The 22,022-nt window shown below is 32.1% G+C and overlaps 1 protein-coding gene across 3 annotated transcripts in view; it reads left to right on the top strand.

Annotated features, from left to right (window-relative positions):
* Positions 1-22,022, top strand: part of TNPO1 (transportin 1) — a 110,854-nt gene that overhangs the window by 78,000 nt on the left and 10,832 nt on the right. For all 3 annotated transcript variants that reach the window (XM_051992381.1, XM_051992388.1, XM_051992398.1), the window contains 10 exons: positions 1,170-1,395; positions 3,475-3,646; positions 7,033-7,119; positions 9,787-9,894; positions 10,022-10,180; positions 10,358-10,445; positions 11,767-11,865; positions 12,055-12,150; positions 15,247-15,322; positions 16,204-16,303. In XM_051992381.1, the coding sequence (XP_051848341.1) occupies positions 1,170-1,395; positions 3,475-3,646; positions 7,033-7,119; positions 9,787-9,894; positions 10,022-10,180; positions 10,358-10,445; positions 11,767-11,865; positions 12,055-12,150; positions 15,247-15,322; positions 16,204-16,303 (1,211 nt within the window). The remainder of the gene's footprint in view (positions 1-1,169; positions 1,396-3,474; positions 3,647-7,032; positions 7,120-9,786; positions 9,895-10,021; positions 10,181-10,357; positions 10,446-11,766; positions 11,866-12,054; positions 12,151-15,246; positions 15,323-16,203; positions 16,304-22,022) is intronic.

Below are 22,022 nucleotides of genomic sequence, written 5' to 3'. Positions count from 1 at the left end.
TTTGTATTAATGTTGAGGGTACCACCATCCTTGCAGGCACTCAGGCTCCCAATGTAGGTATGTATCATCCTCTACTCCTCACTCTCACCCCTACCTCTCATATTCAAGCTGTGGCCAAACCTTTTTTTTTTTTTTTTTTTTAAATAACATCTCATATCTCCTCACTTTCAACTCACCTTAACATTTCCATCACTTGAGTTGAAGCCTTTAACTCATTTAGAGTATTATAAAGTAACAACCTGGTCTATCTCAAGTTTCTCCCCATTCCTGTCAAAATATAAGTCCTCTGCTTGTTTTTAAAATCTTTGTAGCCTTCCTACCTTTCTATTCTTACCTTGCCATGTTCTTTGCAATCCAATGAAAATGACCTGTTTCTAAACAAGATGTTCTTCCATCTCTAGCCATTTTACTGACTGTTTTCCCATTCTCTATCTCTTCATCACTGCCTCATGAGTTTCCTGGCTTGAGGTCACAGCTAAAAATCCCACTTTGTGATTCCTTTTGTTGCTAGTGCATTTTCTCTATTGAGTGTCCAACTAATCTTGTCTGTAGCTTATTAATATGAAGTAATTGACATGTCTCCCCCATTAGATTGTGATTTCCTTTGGTCATGCATTGTTTTTTGCCTTTTTTTTAATATCCCCAGTGCACAGCATCTGACATAAGTGGATACTTAATAAACACTTGTTGAATTGATCTGAAATGTTAAAACAATTTTTTTGTAAAAAATTTTTACTTAAAAAAATAATCTTATTCAGTGTTTTAATACTTAGTATTGATTGGTATGTATTTTGTATTGCTACATTTGAATTAGTGTTTTTTCTTTTCTTTTTCTTTTTTTTGAATTTATGTTTTAAGGAATTTATGTCTTGTTCTTTGTCAGTAATGGGTTTCATTTGTCATGGTCCAAGGGATTGATTATGTATACTTTTTTTGTTGTAGTTGAAGTTTTTGTTGCGTAGAATACTACTTGAAAAGGGAGACGCGGGCCTAAGCTTGGGTATCTTCTATTATACAGATTATTTTGTTCTAATATTATTTGCATCTCTGCTTTTCAACTAATCCTTTCAAAATGGGAAGTAGCCTGTGTCACATTTATTTTAAAAGTTTGTAATTTCCTCTTCCTTGTTTTTTTTGTTTGTTTGTTTTTTGTTTTTTGTTTTTTTCAGGTTGTATGCAGGGTATGATACCATATCTGCCTGAACTCATCCCTCACCTTATTCAGTGCCTCTCTGATAAAAAGGCTCTTGTACGTTCCATTACATGCTGGACTCTTAGCCGCTATGCACACTGGGTAGTTAGCCAGCCCCCAGACACGTACTTGAAGCCATTAATGACAGAATTACTTAAACGTATTCTAGATAGCAACAAGAGAGTACAAGAAGCTGCCTGCAGGTAGGCCATCATCTTAAATCACAAATAATTCACCTTTTTCTTTGGTACTTTAGTCATTGGTTAAACTTTTTGGCATCTCTCCTGCCAGGTCATAAACCCTATAGCTTGTGAGGTGATTTAGCCGTCATTTTAAACAGATTACCCAATTCTAGTTTATAAAGTCACTTTCTGAATGTTCCATTTAAAACTTATTTTCTTACTGCCCTATTTACATGTTTTCCTTGATGAAGCTTTAGTAAACTATCTGATGTATAGGTCTGTTTTCAAGAAATTTGCATTGCTTAGTTTTACTGTTTAGCTTCTTGGTAAAAATTATTTGCTTGAAAATAATTGGCTAACAATTTGATAGTATCTCCCTAGGAATAGAGGGAAATGGGAGTTTTGAGGTTTTGTTTTTTAACATTAATGATATTCTTCATCTTTAAGTTTTGCCCAGTGCTTATAGTAGGCCTTTTAGTAGTTTTCAGAATTTGGGCTTGCCACAAAAATAATAGCCCCAAACTTACTCACATTTCTCATTGTTTCTCTTTCTCCACTACATATATACCTACATTCTTGACAAAAAAAGTAGGAAAAGTAAAGAGGACTTGAGTCCCCAAGTAGAACTTTGCAAAGATGACAGTAGTGATGAAGGTAAAAAGTTAGGATCTTTTTTTATTAGTATTAGTATTTTATTAATATAACCTTGCTTATATTTATGGTAGTTTTTAGGTGACATTGTTGCATGTAGTTTCTAATATTTATTGAAATACTTATAATCCACTTTTCCATTCCACCCAGGTGGATTATCCTTTTCACCAAAGATTACTAGTACCTTCCACTCATTTACTAGTCTTGTATAAATAGGTGTTTGAGCCTTCCCTTTTTAGAATTATTTTACAGGCTGAGATTTAGGGATGTTTCCATCTTGAACATATATCCTGTTAAAAAATTTTTTTTACCATATTTTAGAGTCCTCATTTCTTGTAATTTCTACAACCAAACATCCTTTCATAACCTGTTCCTAGCAAGAAAACATTTTACTCTTGTCTCACTTAAAAAGTTTTGATTGGGATTGTTAATCATAATGGAAATTTACAAAAAATTAAATTTATAAAGAAAAAAATAATTTTTAAAGATTCCTCAATTATAATTTTTTCTTTAGAGGGTATTTTAATATGAAGTGAATTGGTAAGACAATATACTTATAGGCATTCTAGGCAACACTAATCGGAAGTTTTTATATTTTTTCAGGAACCAACATTGTTTTAACATAACTAGTAGCTAGTTTGTGTTTTAAGTTTAGCTTAGAAAACTCTGTGGCATGACTTTGTGCAAATCATTTCCCTGGCTTTTATTTGTAGAATTAGAGAGTTGATTTCAACTTGTCTCTCAAGTCTGTGATAAGTTGATTTGATGTTTTTTTCCTAGATCTCCTTAGGGAAAGCCTCACAATTACTTATGAGGCATTATTTATTTATAAGACTTAGAGGAAGACTTGACTTGATCAGTAGATTGCCCATATTTGACGCATAAATTTCTCATTTCACACTTTGAGTCTGCCACCTCTTTACCCAGATATGATTCAAAATCCTCTGAGGCTATAACTATTGAGTGTTATTGAATGTCTTTCATGTTGTTGGATTTTTTTTTTTAATATTATTGTAGGTTTTGTGTAAATTGTTCTTTGTTCTGTTTATTTTATTCTGCATCATTTCATACAGCCCTCCCATGATGCCCTGAATTCTTCATATTTATTGTTTCATAGGGCACAATGATATTCCTTCATATAATCATGGCTTGTTCAGCTACTCCCAGGCTATAGGCCACTTCTTTTGTTTGTTTCTTTATGTTAAAATTGTTTTCAAGGGGCTAAATTGTGAGAACTTTATTTCATTGTGCTTTGTTATCCTAAACTCTGTATCTTTAAATCTGATGATAATTATGGACTAAATGGTACCAATCAGGCAGATTTCGGGGATGTTGTGGTCTATAGAGTGCTTATAGAAAATAATGATGCATACTATGTCACAATGTACCTATTTCTGTTATTATTTTTAAAATAGAATAACCAATTTTCTCTTAAAATAAAATTCTTAGTGCCTTTGCTACCCTGGAAGAGGAGGCTTGTACAGAACTTGTTCCCTACCTTGCTTATATACTTGACACCCTGGTCTTCGCATTTAGTAAATACCAGCATAAGAATCTGCTCATTCTTTATGATGCCATAGGAACATTAGCAGATTCTGTAGGGCATCATTTAAATAAACCGGTAAGTAAATCTCTCTAATAATTTGTTAAGAGAAGGAAATATCATTTAATTAGATTAAGTGATGAGTGTATTTAATTATATTTATTTATAGAATGGAATAGGTATTAAAAATAAGTTCTAATATTAGCCCTTTTCAATAATTAACCATTTAACTTACTACACAAATTCCCTATTGTAAAAATCAAACAGAAAGAGGATTTTTAAAAATAACATTGAACTCAATCAGAATTCATTGCTAAATTTACAGACACAGTATTGAAATTATTTCAATTTCCATTGAAGTTACTAATCTATACAAATTTTAAATGAGTCCAGTTACTTTGATGTTTACTAATCAACACTTCTACCTGTTGAGAAAAGAATCAAAACGTAGTATAAGAAAAACATATATAAGTCAAACATGACTGTCAGGGAAGGCTTCATGAAGAAAATAAAACTAGAGCTGAACAATTTTGGTATAGTTCTTGAACAGGAAAGAGAAAGGAGTTATTCCAACCAAGAGAACCATAATAAATATTCTAGGTTGAGGGATATGATAAGACTAACGATCAGCAGAAGATTTAGTCTTAGCACTTGTAAGCAATGTGACAAGAGTGCTGGATTGAGAGGAGATGAGGATTGGGGGAGGAGGGAGTTCCTTCTACATTTTAAGCATTTTTACAAATATTTTATTTTGTCCTTACAACCATGTGAGGTATATGCTATTGTTATCCCCATTTTACAGTTGATAAAAAGTGGTTTGCCCAAGTTAACAGTCTCTGGCCACATTTGAACTAAAATTTTCCTGATTCCAGGCCTAGTACTCTATGCTCTGCACCACTTAATGCCAGAATTGGGAACACCTGGATTCCAATCCTACCTCTGATCTCTCATTTAATCAATAAACAAGCATTTACCAAGTACATACCGTGCATCATGCCATTGGGGTTAAATTGAGAAAAGTAAAGTGAGGCTTGTCTTCAGTGGGCTCTGCTTTTTATCCGGGAAGACAACATGTATATAAATAGACATGTGGAAAAATATTTACAAAATGCCTACAAGAAACTTTTTGTAATGGGGATACTGCCAGCTATGGGGACCCGAGAAGGTTTTCATGAAGATAATGATGCTTAAGCTGAGCCTTGAAGTTGTGGCAGATATGGGCAACCACCAATTGAGAGGCACAGACAGGACAGGGTCGTGTTGAGACTGTCAGGAAGGTCAGTTTGGCCAATGTCTGTGCTCCAACATAGATAATGTCTAATTATCTGGAAAGGTAGGTTGGAGGCTAGGTTATAAATGGTGAATGACCAGAAAAAATTTTATATTTGATCCTAAATATAAAAGGGAATGTGTTGAATACAAATACTTCAGGAAAATGATTTGACAACTTGTACAGTGGATAGATTGGAGGAGACAAAAGACTTTTTAGGCAGGGTGACCAGGAGGATTTCAGTAGGCCATGCAGGATGTGATGATGGTTTAAGCTAGAGTGGTAGTGTGGGAGTAGAGGAGTGATTGGATAGAAGAGATGCTGTAGATAGAGGTTGAAATGGGTACAGAGAACCCATTGGATATGTGGGCTAAGGGGTTTTGTGTGTGTGTGTGTGTGTGTGTGTGTCTATTATATTGGAAGGATGATTCTTGATTGAAATAAAATCTATAAGAGGGAATATGGTGAGGGTGGGGAGAGAGATGTTCTCTGGGACATTGACTTTCTCTAACAGGTAAGTGGTGATGTGCAAACTAGGAATTGAATTAGTGCTAAATGTAAATGTAGGAACTATCTGCATAAAAAGCATGACAAAACAGTGAAAACCAAGAAAAAAGAAAACCTATTGAGAGAAGATCCAGAACAGCTCTTTGGTAGGCACTCACATTTAGGATCAGGTGATATCATCAAGTGTACTCTACTTTAGTGCCATACTATGACATGGCCACGGAAGTCCTTGGGTTCTGATCCATTGTGTGTAAGAACACATTTGAAACCCAGGCAAAGTTAATCTGCTCTGGTAGGATTGTAAACTGACTTGAATGAGAGGCTTTTAGATTTGGGCATGTGTATATTTTTATACTCAAAAGGGACAAATAAAATAACATACATATACACATACACGCACTATGTATGAGGAGTCTAGATAAAACCAAACAAGAATTAAATTTCCTCATGGATAAGCCAGCTGTTTCTCTGTACATATTTTCCTTTCTTTGAGAGAAGAAGCTTAGTCTAACCAAAAATGTATCAAATGCAAATTGTAGTGAGAGCTGATACTGTTAAGAATATCTGCCCTTCCCTCCTCTCCTCACCCCCACTCCCCTCAAAAAAAAAAAAAAAAAAAAAAAAAAAACTGGCATACTCACTCAGCATTGCTCTTTGGCATAATATATATTCTTTGAAAGTTTGAGCATCTGGATGGGTACTATTTTGCATGACTACTTTTTTACTCTCTATAGTTGAATAAAAATATCTTTAATAAGTCCCATTTTTGTAATACTTTGAACCTTTATGTTTTAACTTCATTTTTGTATTATCTCACCATAGTTTTAGAATATTAGTTACAGCTACATGTTAATTTCAAATTACATGTCAGTTTTAAAGCATTATGTAATAGTAATTGTACTGTACCATAGGTTAAATCCCTCATTTCCCCACCCTGTTGTATTAGATAAGTAAAATATAGCTAGGTAGCATGTAATTCAGAACTGAGATAAGATATGATGTCAGTTTAATTTAGATTTAGAATCATAGAACCTAGGTTTATCACTGTCAACCTTGAGTTTCAGTTCCTCATTAATCCAAGGTTTAATCTAGCTCTGAATCCTGTGGTCCTAATGGATTGAGAGCCTATTTTCTGTGATCTTTTAAAATAATACATAAATCCTATTTCACAAAAACATTTTTTTCACATCTACCATTTAAGGTGAGCATTTCAAAGTAGTAGCATCCCATTTACAGAAGATCCTAAGGATTAGAGAGATTAAATGGATTTGCTCTCAGTCCCACAATAGTTGTCAGCCACGACTTGAATCTTCATCTCTTCTAACTTCAAACCCAGTGCCCTTTCCATTACATTGTGCTGCCTCTTCAACAGTGGAGATATAAAATGTACTGCTAGTTCCCTTAAGGAGTCTAAAGCAAATTTATATAATGTCACAACACATCGGTAATTTGTCAAAAACATAAGTAAACTATATATATAAAAAACATTCTTTGGAGATGTGTATTCTAGAGATAAAAGCATCAAGTTTGTAAAGAATATTTTTAAAGTAAAATAATAGAGTCAGATATCTTAACAAAGAGCAGTATCTCTTGATTTTCAGTACTAAAATCGATTTAATTTCATCATGGAACTGTCCTTTTTTAAAAAAAAAAAAAAGTGTTGTTGCTTTTTTTTCCATACACATAGGAATATATACAGATGCTAATGCCTCCACTAATTCAGAAATGGAACATGCTAAAAGATGAAGATAAAGATCTCTTCCCTTTACTTGAGGTAAGATTATTTTGAACAATGACATTAAACTCAAATAGAAAGGGAGCCACTAAACTATATATGAACTCCGGTGGATCACGTCTTTACTTAAAAAAAACCATGTATTGGGGCAGCTAGATGACACAATGGATGGAACACCAGCCTTGAAGTCAGGGGGACTTGAGTTCAAATTTGGTCTCAGACATTTAATACTTCCTAATTGTATGATCTTGGGCAAATCACTTAACCTCAATTGCCTCAGCAAAAAAATAAAATAAAAATATTTTTAAAAACCCACATACTAATATTATCTGGTATTTCTATTTATTTTGTTAAATATTTTCCAGTTGTGTTTTCATCTGATGTTGCAAAAAAAGTATTGTAGGCCATATGTTTTGATATGTTTGATATCACTTAACTTGTAATGGTGTTTGTGATGACTATATTTGTATCTTTTTTGCTTTGATCTATTTTAAATGCGCAATCTTCTTTTGATAATCACTCCTAATATCCTAAGGATGCAGTGACCAAAGAAATTTTTTTTTGAGTTGCCAACCTCTTTTTGATGTGCACCTGAATATTTAGCTTTGAGTAACAGATTATATACTGGCATGACTCCTTTCTATCCAAGTATGACCTGCTAGAGGTTATATCTTTCTTTTATTGCTCTTGGAAAGTCAAAGTTGTTATATTTCAATACTGCGATAAAATGTGATCTACTTGCATTTGTAATATCACATGTAATCTAGTAACTTCAACTTACCTTTTAAAACAGAGAGTACTCTTCCAGAATGCCAGTCACAATGTGAAAAAGTGTTTAGGTGGAAGATAGTGCCTATTATGATGACTTCATGTATCTATGAATTAGCAGTTCTTTATTACATATGTTTGGAGAACTAGAAAATTGTTTAGGCTTTAATTTAGAATGCAAAAAGAGATCTTGCTAGGAGCTCCTTAAATTTTCTTTAAAAAAAAAAAAAAGTATTAGAAAAAAGAATCAAAAAAAAGTGACCAAATTCTTGCTTGTGATAAACTTTGTTATTTAAAAATGAATGGCAACTGGCAGCATGTGGCTATTCTATGTTAAGATCGACTTGAGTCCATCTCCTAGTAATTTATGTTCAATCTCAAAACTAATTGAAACCATGTGGATTGTTCCAACAATTAACAGGGGGAGAGAAATTCAGGCATAGCAGAAAGCTATCCCAAAGGGATGTACTCTTGAGGACATGCTGAGTTGATATAGCTAAAGCACAGTTCCTTTCCTGGGTTTTCCATCGTGGTCTATTAATTATTGGCATTATTTGGAGCTCTTCATGGACATTTTGTACTGCCATGACCAAGAAGTGTTGTCAACAGCCTGCGTGTTTAGTTCTCTGAGCCAGTTAGTTCAAGAATGGTTTCAGTATCTTTTAAGGACAATTCTAAATCTCTGATCTTAGAGAAGAGGGTTTTCAGATTTTTAAGATTAGAAAAGATTTGTTAAATAGCCTTAAAAGGGTGACATAGAAATTTTTTTTAATTGTTGAGATTATAGTAGTTAGAGGTAGAAATAGAATTAGAAAATATGAAAGATTTATAGAAATTTGCTGCAAGAGCTATGGAAGAAGCAGATATGCTCGAGATTTACATTGGTAAGTTCTAACTCAGAGCAGACTGAGTATTGGATATTCTTGTCACTTCCTCAACTCACTACATGGATGCTGGGTTTGATTGTAGATAGAGGGGAGAGGCTATTAAAAATACTTCTTAGAACAAACAGATGATTTATATAATGAATCCCACTAATATATGCAAGGTAATCTTACTAAAACAGAAGTTAGAAGTTGATATAAGGTACTAAGTTCTCAACTTTGCTTTTGGGATTAGGAGAACATAGAGGAAATAATAGTGCAAGTATTGACTCCTAGTACATGATGGGAAAATGTTACATGACATTGAATGAATGCTAATGGGGGGAGCATTAAAGGCATTATATATTAAGTGTTAAGAGCTGGGGATACAAAATAGAAATCATGTTAATTCTTTGGGGGGTTTTTTGTTGTTGTTTGTTTGGTTTTTTTTTGTTTGTTTGTTTGTTTTTTTTGGCTGAGGCAATTGGGGTTAAGTGACTTGCCCAGAATCACATAGCTAGGAAGTGTTAAGTGTCTGAGGCCAGATTTGAACTCAAGTCCTCCTGACTTCCGGGTTGGTGCTCTTTCTACTGCACCACCTAGCTGCCCCTAATTCCTGCTTTTAATAAGTTTACATTTTAAAAGAGAAAAAGAAGATGAGTTGGAGATTTAACTAGGGTAGGAAAATTTGGTTGGGAGTAGATAGATGAATATGGAATCATAGGACAATTCATGAATTAAAATGAATTCCTTTCCAGTATTGATTTGATTACTGTTCCTTGAGAGCTTAGAGGTAGAAAATGAGCAGGAAGGATATTTTTGGAAAGGTTTGTCAAAAATGGCTGGAGAGCAAGGCAGTAGAACAGAACCCCGAGCCTAGAGCTTGAAGCAATGGGGGCAGCATGAAGATATGTAAGAAAAAGGAAGTAAGGTTTGTAGGAACTGGTGTTACTAATTCTGGAATCTAACTTAGCACTTAACAATACAAGATATTTGTTGTTGAATTGTGCTTTCAGAGGTCTCTGACTCTCTTGATTGATCAAAAAAGCAATCATATTCTTAACTCTTGTTCCAGTGCCTGTCATCGGTTGCCACGGCCCTGCAGTCTGGCTTCCTTCCATACTGTGAACCTGTGTATCAGCGTTGTGTGAACCTTGTCCAGAAGACTCTTGCACAAGCCATGGTATTTTTATTATAATTTCCTATTTTCTTAGCCAGTTATTGGTGGTAGACATAATTCATTTTATAGTTTAGCCTTTTTCTTGAATGTCTTAAGATACTCATTTTAAAATCATTTTTTAAAATTGTAGTTACACAATGCTCAACCCGATCAATATGAGGCTCCTGATAAAGATTTCATGATTGTGGCTCTTGATTTACTCAGTGGCCTAGCTGAGGGACTTGGAGGCAACATTGAACAACTAGTAGCTCGAAGTAACATTCTAACACTGATGTACCAGTGCATGCAGGTAAGATTTGTTAATCCCATTGCCCTGAATGACATTTTACAATGAAGTAGTTAACAAATTAAAATCAGTTCCACTCCTGTGTGGTTTTGTGGAGTGTGTGTTACTGGTTATTTTTATGTCTTCAGTTAACATAGAGTTTCTGAATTGGAATGATAGTTTTTTCTTTCATTTTTGCAGGATAAAATGCCAGAAGTTCGACAGAGTTCCTTTGCTTTATTAGGTGACCTGACAAAGGCATGCTTTCAACATGTTAAACCTTGCATAGGTATGACTATATCTACCTTTGCACTTTATAAATGACATTATCACCAAGATGATTAACCTAGTTTTTCTTTAATGGATACTAGGTGGTGATAAGTCTTTCTCATTTGTTATGTATATCATTTGATTATTTCCTTTTTTCACAATTTTGAGATGTAAGACAAAAAAAATCTATACAAATGAGTCACTTTTGCTATGCTTCTATGTGAGAATATGCCAATGAGGTGGGGGGAAGAGAGTATAAGACCTAAAGCATTACTTCCCATTTATGTGGCAGAATTATAATTAACTCACCTTTCCAAAAACAAATAGTTATAAGAATCATACAATTTTGTTTTTTTTGGTTTTTTGTTTTTGTTGTTGTTGTTTTGCTGAGGCAATTGAGGTTAAATGAATTGCCCAGGGTCACATAGCTAGGCAGTATTAAGTATCTAAAATCACATTTGAACTCAGGTCCTACTGACTTCAGGGCTGGTGCTCCAAGCACTGCGTTACTTAGCAGCCCGGAAATATACAATTTTAGAAGAGAAATGCAGTCCATGTTCTGCTTCCCTTTCCACACCACCCATGCACTCCAGCATATCTTAAAAGATAAGGCATTTAAAAACTTCACTAATCTTGGATCCTTAAATGATTAAATAATCAAATATGCCTTTTGTAAATGAATGAGTGAAAGAAGGAAAAAAAAGTTTGTTAAGCACTTAACTGTGGTGTGTATTTTAAAATGTGTACATTTTTACAAAGTGAATTATAGTTTTAAAGGAATTTTTAATAGGAATCTGACCAGTTCAACTACTGGGTTTTTATTTGAAATATTCACGTTAAAATGTTGGGTTTTACATTATAATTCTCTTATACATTCCTCCTTATATGACTCCTAGCATTATTAAAAATCATTTTTTATATAAAATCTAGTAAATCTTGTTAAAAATGACCTAAAGAGAAAAATAGAAAAATTAAAATTGTATCTGTGCTTCCTGTGAGAAGCCCATACAGTACAGCTAGCTATTTTAATTCAGAGAAACATATTAAATCTAAATTCTAAATTTTCTAAATTCTAAATTATCTTTTTGCTCTGAAAGAATATATTTTACATGATAATGTTTATTCTTTTAATAATCTCAGTTAGAAGATGGCAACTTTCTCGTGTAGCATCCAGTCTGCTTTTTGTCCTTCTAGATCATTTTACATGTGGTTTGGATTGTTGTTGGTTTTGGTTTTGGTTTTGTTTTTTTTTTTTTTTTTTAACTTTGAAGCAGAGTGTACTTAAAGTAGCATGTTTCAGTCAATGCATAGTATCTTTAAAAAAATCTTATTCTTTCTAGCTGATTTCATGCCAATATTGGGAACCAACCTAAATCCAGAATTTATTTCAGTCTGCAACAATGCTACATGGGCAATTGGAGAAATCTCCATTCAAATGGGTAAGACTTTTTTTAAGCATTGAAGAGCCTTTATCCTTTCTTTGTTATCAGACTAACATTAGCACTCTTACAATTATCATAAATACCAGATTAGCAAATAACAAATTGTAATGCAGTAAATATAGCTCTAAATAGCTTCTTTTTATACAATTTTTCTTTTCTTTCTTTTTTTTTTTTTTAATTATTTAGGTATAGAGATGCAGCCTTATATTCCAATGGTGTTGCACCAACTTGTAGAAATCATTAACAGACCCAACACACCAAAGACGTTGTTAGAGAATACAGGTACCATATAACTGAACTGTTGTGGTGAAGGGAAAACTAATTGCCTTTAAAATTCTTTTAAATTGTATTGCTCAGAAAAATCATACTAACATTTGCCAATTTTTAAAAATAAATATTTTTAGATCATCTATGTAAAGCATACTATTTATTAATAAAGCTATATTACTAAACCAGTATTGTAAAACTCCAGAGGACAAAAAAGACAATTAGAAATCCATTTTCCTTGATTTCTTTGATACTTATAAATCAATTTATAGCTTATAATATGGCTAATAATTAAATGAAACTGGAATTACATGGGTTTTATATTTATACTGGTTCAGAAAATATTTTGTATATATATGTGAGTTTATGCACATTGATTTTTTAAAGTTTTGACCCATATGAGTTGGGGAGGGGGTTTAAAATTTTGAAAAAAAAATATCTAGCCTACTTTCTTATATCAAAGTTTATAATTTTGAGAGAGATTGAGACACTAGATATGGCACTGCTGTTGAAAATAAATTTTTGTAATCGCATGCACACTATTCTCTAGTAACTAACTTCTAAATGTGAACTTCAGCAGAACTTTGTGGGATTTGATTTATGGGGGCTTATTTCCCTTTTGCATTTTCAAAGAGCATGTGTATATGGTTTAAAGAGCACCTTCCATACTATTGGGTTGGGGGGGGAGGGGTGGGTTGTTGTTTTTTTTTTTACCCACTGGTATTCTCGATAATTCTTGGTAATAAATTTTTGAATTCTTTTCCATTCATCATGTTCCTCTGTGCAATGATGGTTATTGGTTTTATTTATGATCTGTGATTGTTTTTCCACACGTTCCAAAGAAAGATTAAAATAAAATCTACTGTAATGCAAAAGTGTTATCTTAAATCTGTTTTTTAAATATTTTAAAATTTTGGGAGTTAGTATGGAAGGAAATCTCTTGCAATTTTAAGATCATCTAGTTGTTTGGCTGTATAGGTACTGAATTTTTTCACAAGAAAAATATTGCTAAATAATGGGGGAGAAATATTTTTTTTTCTTTTTAGAATGCAGTACCTATGTGTCATTCATCTAGATTCAAAGTATTTTACTATTTTAAAATTATGGAAGCTTTCATATTAATTAAAAAAAAAAAAGAAACCTTTGTTTTAAAATGTGAATGTATAACTGCAAATACATGTTAAATGTGATGTACCTGAAAGTTTTTTGTGGGATATCAGCTATTAAATCTGCAGCAGTACATTCTGGAACATTAACCTATTTTAAATTAAAAATTAAATCAAAATTAAACCCAAATTCATATTTGTCATTGAAGATTGTTTCATGACATACTTATTAATACCAAAATTTTATTAGAATAAATTTTACATTGGAGGTAAAATGAAACTTTAAAATTAATGGCTCATCAAATCAGTAAGCAAGCATTAAGTATCTCTTCTAAGGGAGACACTGTATTGGGTGAGATGAATACAAATAAAAGGAAACAAATCGTTACTCTTTAAACTTTTAGAAATCTAGACCTTTTCTGAAATTAGAATGTTTTCAATTTTATCTAGCATGGATTTTATAAATTTGAGAGGGAAGTAGTGATAGTTTAGATTCATGTTTCACTACAGCTCTCAGAGTTGGTAGCTCAAGTAGTATCCTGAGCCAAATGAACATTAAGAAGAAACATAGCTATTAAGTGCTAGAATTGAATTTTGAAAACCAGATTTTCTTCTGGTCGAGTTCAGTGGTTCAAGATATATTATACAATGCCTGCTTAACAAAATTACTTTAAAAAATTAGTATATCCTGCACTGAACTTTTCAATAGAACATCATCTGCTTTATTGCATGTTTCATTATGCCTGTTTAATGAGAATGTTGCATAGTTTGTGTCTCTTGAACATAGGTTTTCTTTCTCTGCTTCATATGAATCTGCTGAATTTTTTATTATTATCTGTGTAGTTTGCTTCAAGTAATCCTTAAACATTATCTTCCCCCCAATCTTTTTTTCTAAAATATTAATCTTCTGTAAGTTTTTGAGAGAACACCATTAAAGCACCTTATGGTTTGTTTTCTGTGTTGTTGGTTTTTTTGTTTTGTTTTGTTTTTTTTAATGTATAAGTGTATTTATGTATGTATTTTTGAATTATATAATTATATAAATTATATAATGCACTTCTGAGTTGCAATTGCATATAAGAACATTTATTTTCAGTGATTCTGAATTAAATGATTACTTTCCTTAAGGAAAACAAAAAAATTAATAAAAAATTAGCATTTAACTTTTTATGTTTTTTCACTATGTAAAACCAGAAAATTGGTTAGATCATAGGGTAAAAATGCTCTTTAAAAATAGGTGGAACAAATTTGGTTATAGTGAACTCCTGTTCAAACATTTTTTAAAATTCAAATTTGAATATTGCTTGAAAATAATAAATGACCTGAAGTTTTTTGCTATGTGGAGACATAAGAATTTTACCATCATATTGTTTCCTGCTCTATTCAGTCAATGAACATTAAACACTTGAGATTTAACTACTGATTTGGGCAGTCTAAAATTGAAATATGGAAGCATTTATATAAAGCAACTTGGTGAGATGAAAAAAATCAAATTTAAAAAACATGCTTAATATTATTAAATTATGATCCATGGTTCATTTAATAGGAATGATTATGAAATATACGTTATGTAAATTTATTTAAATTGTATACCTTAGGTTTTCTTCATTTTGCTCTTAAATTATTAAAATATTCACTAGCTTTTATATCAAGTAACCGCCAAGTCAATCTTTTTATTATTGTATAGTCATGTGTGGGCTCTATAAATTGGGTGGGAAAAGCAAAATCACTTGTGTTTTTGGTGTTCTCTCAATTTTTAAAATTTTTTTAATTCCTTTTGCTTTCTTTTTCCCCAAAAATATGCCATATATGTTGCTGCCCCTTATTTTAGGGGGTGGTAATAAACAGCACTGGTGAAATCTTATGTTTATTATCATACACAGATTCTGTTGGTTTCTGTTTCTGAGTTATTTGTTGTTTTTTCTTTATTTTTTCTCCTTCCCCCTCATTTGCTCATGTCTTGGTTGGCGTTTGGTGGTGTATAACCGTGATTGCGTTACCTTAGCAATAACAATTGGTCGTCTTGGTTACGTTTGTCCTCAAGAGGTGGCCCCCATGCTACAGCAGTTTATAAGACCCTGGTGTGTATTATTCAATCTTTTTTTTTTAATTCATTTTTCTTCACTCTTTCTTTCTTTCTCTTTCTCTCTCTCTATCTCACTTTTAGATATATTTTCAGTTGGTTACAAAATCACAATCCTTAATCATTGCCAACCATGTGACTAATCTTGTCCTATCAGGTTTGTGAGTTTTTCAGTAGCATCGTCATGTATATTTATTTTATGTTGTGGCTAACGACTAATTGATGCATGGGATAAGATTGTCACATGCTTGCTGTGTTAAAAAGCTTGATTTATACCTAGAGCATTTAAAAATCCTCCTGAACAATATTGATGCATGCAGATGTAAAAAAATTAGACTGTGCATTACATTACCTTAAAATTAATTTGAAAACTTGGATTGCATTAAGAAATAGATGTTTAGATTTGTTATGTTTAAAAGTATTGTTTGCTTGCTGCTGTAAAATTTAAATATTTTTTTTACCATAAGTTGTATTGATATGTAGTTTACAGTGTGGCAGTATATTCTATGTTCTGCTTCTAAAATTATAGCTTTCATAAACTTAAAAAAAAAAAACTTTTAGTGGTGTTTAATGGAATACTTTTGTATTAACTCTTTGGAATAGTTAATAACCTTCACATGGCTGAAATTCAGCAGTTGATGCACGTCTAGTACAAAATCTAAATTCAGTTACCCATTTTTCATATAACTAATTTGTTACTAAGGAATAAGAATTTCATTTTTTTAACTACTTGATATTAAGTAGATATAGCCAAAGAATTATTGAGAATCTTTTAGCTTTCCAAGAACTCTTTGTATAGAATTCCATTAAATACTTTAAGTAATAAATCCAGAAGCAGCTTTTTACTTTATTACTAAAGCTCACTTGTACCTTTAATAGGTGTACCTCTCTGAGGAATATAAGGGACAATGAGGAAAAGGATTCAGCATTTCGTGGGATTTGTACTATGATCAGTGTCAACCCCAGTGGAGTAATCCAAGTAAGATGAATATTTTAATTTTTGGCTTTGAACTGAAATAAATAGATGGAAATTTACAGCAAATTAAGCCAGTACTTATGGCAAATGCAAACTAGAACTTCAAAATCTTCTGTATGTGTATTCAGGAATTTTCATGTGAAACTTGGGGTTTTTGTATTTTTGTTTATAATATTTTCTTAATGCCTGGTAAATGAACAGCACTGGAAGAATGCTTATTTGAGTACAAAGAAGTAGCAACTTTTGCATAGGACTGCTTATTAGAATCCAGAATGTCTTTCAAATTCAGTAAATAGTGTACTCTTTTGAACATAAAAGGATTTTCTATAGAATCCTTCTTGTCATTTGGCTTACATTTATTTTATATCAAAAAATAAAAGAAATCTTTGACCAGCAGAAACATATCGGTTAATTATGTATTTATTTTTAGCTATAGGGCTGTGCCACTATTTTGCCATTTTACCTGTGCCTAAATATCTGTCAGACAATAAAAGATTTCCCTTCCTTCATCTGCAAAGTCAAATTTATTATGTGTCAAATACAAAGAAATGTAAAAATAAGGAATTTCCATTCTATAGGAGGAAACTTTTTTTAATAATGAAAAGATCTTTATTTAGCAAAGGTAAACAAAAATGAAGAACAAAACTCTGCTAAGTAATTAGATGGCAAAATCAATAATAGTGTTGCAGTTTCAAACTCTAGAGTTTGTATTTGATTTTTGCTTTTTCTTCTCTGCATTTTCTGAGAACTAGAATTCAGTTGCATTAATGACAATCTTAATCCATACAAATTATAGAATCTCACTGGCTGCCTCAAAAATACAATGATAAATCAAGAGTTCCCTCTGCATAATGACGTACTGATTTGATGATTGTGCCAAGAAATAGAACTTTTTAATATCACATATTTTGAAGTGTAAGACTTGATTAAAACTGTTGAGTTCTGAATTTTATAGGCAGTGAAATGTAAAGAGTATTCTATTGGGGGTCAGCAGAACCTACGTTCAATTCTGCTGCTGCTATTTACCTAAGAAGGAAATAGTATTTAAATCTGTTGTCAAACAAATAGGAATGGATATCTGTAGGAAGTATATTGACTTAGGAAACCATAAATGAGCAATATCTGTGTGTTAACTATTTCCCAAATAGAGATTATGGCGGAAACCCACATATAAGTAGCATAAAAAATATCCAGGTTATTAAGAGCTTTAAATGCCAGGTAGTAAAGGTAATAGGGAGGTGCTAGGATTTGTAGATTTGACATAGTCAGGCCTGTCTATGCCTTTTTTAAAAAATCCCTTTGGCAGCCAAGTGAAAGGAGGTGGATTGGAGACTTTTGAGGCTAGGAGTTAGATCTAAAGGCTAATCTGTACCCAAAGGTCTTCTGAAAAAAAGAAACTAGATTTGGCAACAATTTGAATATGTAGGGGAGGTTGAGAGCCTTGCTGGCTGGGCAGATGGTTGTTCTTTTGATGCTAATAGGAAATTTAGGAAAATTTAGAGAGTTTGGAAAAGAAAGCTGTTTTGAATATGTTGAATTAAGATTTCATGGGGACATGCAATTTGAGCAGTCACACAGGTGAGAAGGAGGTAGGGTGAGATTTGGGGGTCATCTAGATAGATGATATTTGAACCATGGGAGCTGATGAAAGCACCAAGTGGGCAGAGCAAAGTGAAAAGAGAGAGGATCTAAGACATAACCCTGGTATTTTAAGTAAAGAGAAGAATCCACAAGGTAAGATTGTAGAAATGTAGAAGAGAAGAAAGAATATCCAGTAAGAAAAGATGTATCACATACTTCAAAGAGATCAAGAATAATGATCAATTAAGGAAAGGTCAGGAATAACAAGGATTGAAACAAAACTGTTGACATCACTGGTGACTTGAGATAGCAATTCTATTTGAATGATGAGGTTGGAAGCCAACTTTTGAAGGATTTAGAAAAATGGAAGGAAGTAGAATCACTGATTATATAGAATATTTTATGAAGGAGTTGGAGTCCTGAGGCAGAAGAGAAACAGGATGATAGCTAAGGGGGCACTTAAAAGTGTCAAAACTGTATTAGAGACCTTGGATGTGTTTTCTAGACGGCAAGGAAGGACCCTTCTCTATCCCAAACCTTAAGATTCTTTATCTGTAAAATAAAATGAAGAGGGTAGGTGGCTTCCAAAATTTTAAAATTTATGAGCTTACAAGCTTTTCTGTACCTCAGCTTTTTTATCTGTAATGTGACGAAAATAACCAGTCACTTCCTCATTTGAATTTGAAGTTGAGAGTATAGTGATAGTGGTAGCAATTTCCTGGTGAAGTCAAGAGTGGAAATGAAAGTTTGTGCCTACAGAGGTTGGCTGTGGCAATAACACTTACCTCTTCATCTGAGACAAAAGATGTCCAATTGATTCAGGTTGTATAGAATGAATAGGTTTTGTAAATTGTATAATTTTGTTCACTGAAGTATTCTCGAAGTGATCAGCTGAACATGTGAATTGGGGAGGGGAGTTACTGGAGGAGGTTTTGACAAGAAAAAATATTTCAAATATTCTGTGCACAATGGAACAATAGTTAATCGATTAGAGATTAGACAGTGCTTGCCCAGTGGAGATTAGATATGATAAATTTGTAATGGACCTTGTCATCATTTTTCGTAATTTCCTCCAGTTCTGTTTAAATAAAGGGAAAGGACAAAGATGGTTAGAGTGATCCTAAATTGTATGTGTGTATGTAATTATAAAGGAATAATCAGAGGAAAAAGGGTACAGAAATTCAAGGGTAGACAAAAAATATTGTAGTTTAAGTTGATTCATCAAAGAGTTAGTAGGGAGATAGAGATTGGAGTGATTCCTAGAAAAGAATTAAGAAGTGTAAGTTTTCAAGTTGGGAAATGGAACATTTGTGATCATGGCTTGGTTGTGTCTTAATGTATAAAACATTTAATTTAATTTTTGTATGCATGTTTAAAATGTAATAAAACTTTTGAAGGTAATCACTATTTAGATTACCTCAGAAATGGCTTTATAAAGATATTTTGCTAAACAACCATAATGTGCCTCAACTTGGGAAATATCTAACTAAACATTTTTACATTCCATAAATAACTCTTGACAATTTGAACCCTTTTTTGATCCAGAAAATGGAATCCTAAGTCCTTTTTCTTAAAGCTGAGCAGGATTTATTAAATTATTTCAACCTTACAAAAGTGTGTAAGAAAAGATAAAGAGAGTTAGGTTTAGTTTATTTGGCTTTTTCTACATGTTACCATGATAATGGAAAGAATCATTTTGTAGATAGTTTGAAATCAGATTTATAATTGAGTAATTTGATATTTTAGTCATTACTTAGGCAAATTTAAACTAGCCATTTGAATTTTGCAAGTTCCTTCAGAATTAAAAAAAAAATCCATTGACATGTTTTTTGGAGTTTTTTTACATCTTCATTTCTCAGTAAAGAAGAAGAGACACTGGCAAAATTAAACACATCAGACCAACATTATAAAAGATAAATAATATCTATAAATATTTCATATTAGCTTCCCTCAAAAAGTTGTGATGCATATGAATAGTGGTTTTCAAAATCTCATTCTGTTACTATTATATTAGATGTCTTATTAAGATTATTTAACCAGATTAATTTTATTTGTACTAATGTTTCATCCAAAGGTTCAAATTAATCACATTAAATATCTAATTGCTGGATAATTGTGTATGACTTTTTTTCAGTGATAATTTTTTAAAAGCATTTCTAATATAAAACAACTAAGATTGCACAAAACAAGGTTTGAAATTAGGTTCTCTTTGCAAACAAGTTACAAAGTAGGACATTTTCACATTGACCATATTGTAAAATTTCCAAATTATATTCCTGACATGCATTTTAATAAGCCTTTTGGTTTGAAAGCTGCAAGATTAAAATTGAGTGTCCTCAGTATATCAGTCAAGGGGTGTAAGTGCAAACACTTTAGTAGTTTATATTTGCAAGGAATTTATAGTACTTGGCTATAGGATGCTCTTGCTACAAACAAAATAATGTCCTAGCAGTTTAGACTCATTTATTTACAACAATAACATGTTAATAGTGTTTTATTTTAATAAGGAGCTGTTTGGAAATAATAAAAATTGGATATTTTTGACCATGGATTAAGATGGTGGAGATGGGGGGATGGGTCCTTCCTTAAAAAAAAAAAATTAAAAGTGCATCAGACTGAAGTTATATTCTTTGTGGTTCATTATGCCATGGGGCTAACAACCTAGAATTCCACAAAGTTATAGCAACAACATTAGGCCTTTAATGAAGCTTTTGTTCAAGTGAATTATTCATCTGTTGTGTAATAAGTAGTTTCATTTCATTCATTCATTGACTAATTTTCAGAGACATTTATTACATATTGATATAAAGTTTGATGAGTTTTTATAACCACAATAGTTCCTGAAGAATACCCATGGCAATGACACTAAGAAATCAAATGCAAAAGTTGTGATAAGTTCTATGTATTTGTAGTTGGTTTTTTTTTTATTTACTTGCTTCATAATTTAAAAATCAATGCTTTTATAATTGTAATATCACTTATTGATTTAAAATGTGATACAGGTATTAATAAGAATTAGAAAATATAAAATTTCTGAAACTTGCCTAAATTATAGTTTAATGCCTTTTTTGGTAGGTTTTCATATCTGAAGTCCTATTTAAAGTAGTAAGATAATTGTCCATTAAAATCATTAAATTTATAGATTGAATTTTAGTGTTCAGTAATAGTAGAAGTGAGTTTAAAAAAGGAATAGCAATATAAGGATGTTATATACAAACTTAATATTTAGCTTGAATTTTATAATACCTTTTTTGTGTTGTGATCTGATCAGTACATTGGCATAGTAATATGGGGGTAAGAATTTTTCCTTTTTGTGAAATATTATAATGGGTCTTTTTCTCTCTTCCTCACTCTCCCCCTCACCCCCAATTATCTTTTGGTCAAAAGAGCTACACATTTTAGATTGATGACCTTTCTTGTCTCTAAATAACTGTCATATATATATATATATATATATAAAATCAATATCAAATATATATATATATTTAGGAAAGTTGACCTCATTTCATGTGTTAATTTCAAACCCATCAACATATTGAGCTGGTTTTAAAGAACTTTCTATACTAATTAAAAGTTTTACAAAAGAAGGACTTTGTAATGATTTCATAACACACTGCAGTCTCTCGTTAATATTTGAAATCATATTGGGAGTTATTTTTTTAATTTATATTGATCAACAAATTATTCATATGCCTGCTATGCCCTGTGTATTGTGCTAGGAGTTGGTATTACAAATAAATGTTCTTACCTCCCAGGAGCACATTTTCTTTATATGTTAAATAGTTGTCCAGTTTTTAATGTTGAAATTTTGCTGTACATTTTAATGGACCACCATTTAGTAATGAAAATAGTAAGTGACATAGAGTGCTTTTAGGTTTGCAAGGTGCATTACCACTTAATCTCATCTAATCCTACCAACCTTGTGAGTTAAGGACTATAAATGTAATTTATTATTTTTATAAGTGAGGAAATGGAGGCTTTGGGTTAAAGGATTTGCCTATAACTACAAAGCTAGCATCAGAGGAAGGATGCAGACTCCAGTCTTTCTGACTTTGAGTTTATCACTATCACGTTTTCTCTCTAGGGTTTCAGAGTCCAGCTCATTTTCCTGAATAAATTTGATAAAAAAAGGAAACATTTT

This window comes from Antechinus flavipes, chromosome 1 (genome assembly GCF_016432865.1).
Source record: "Antechinus flavipes isolate AdamAnt ecotype Samford, QLD, Australia chromosome 1, AdamAnt_v2, whole genome shotgun sequence".
NCBI classification, from domain to species: domain Eukaryota; kingdom Metazoa; phylum Chordata; class Mammalia; order Dasyuromorphia; family Dasyuridae; genus Antechinus; species Antechinus flavipes.
This window is presented reverse-complemented; position numbering and strand designations above follow the sequence as displayed.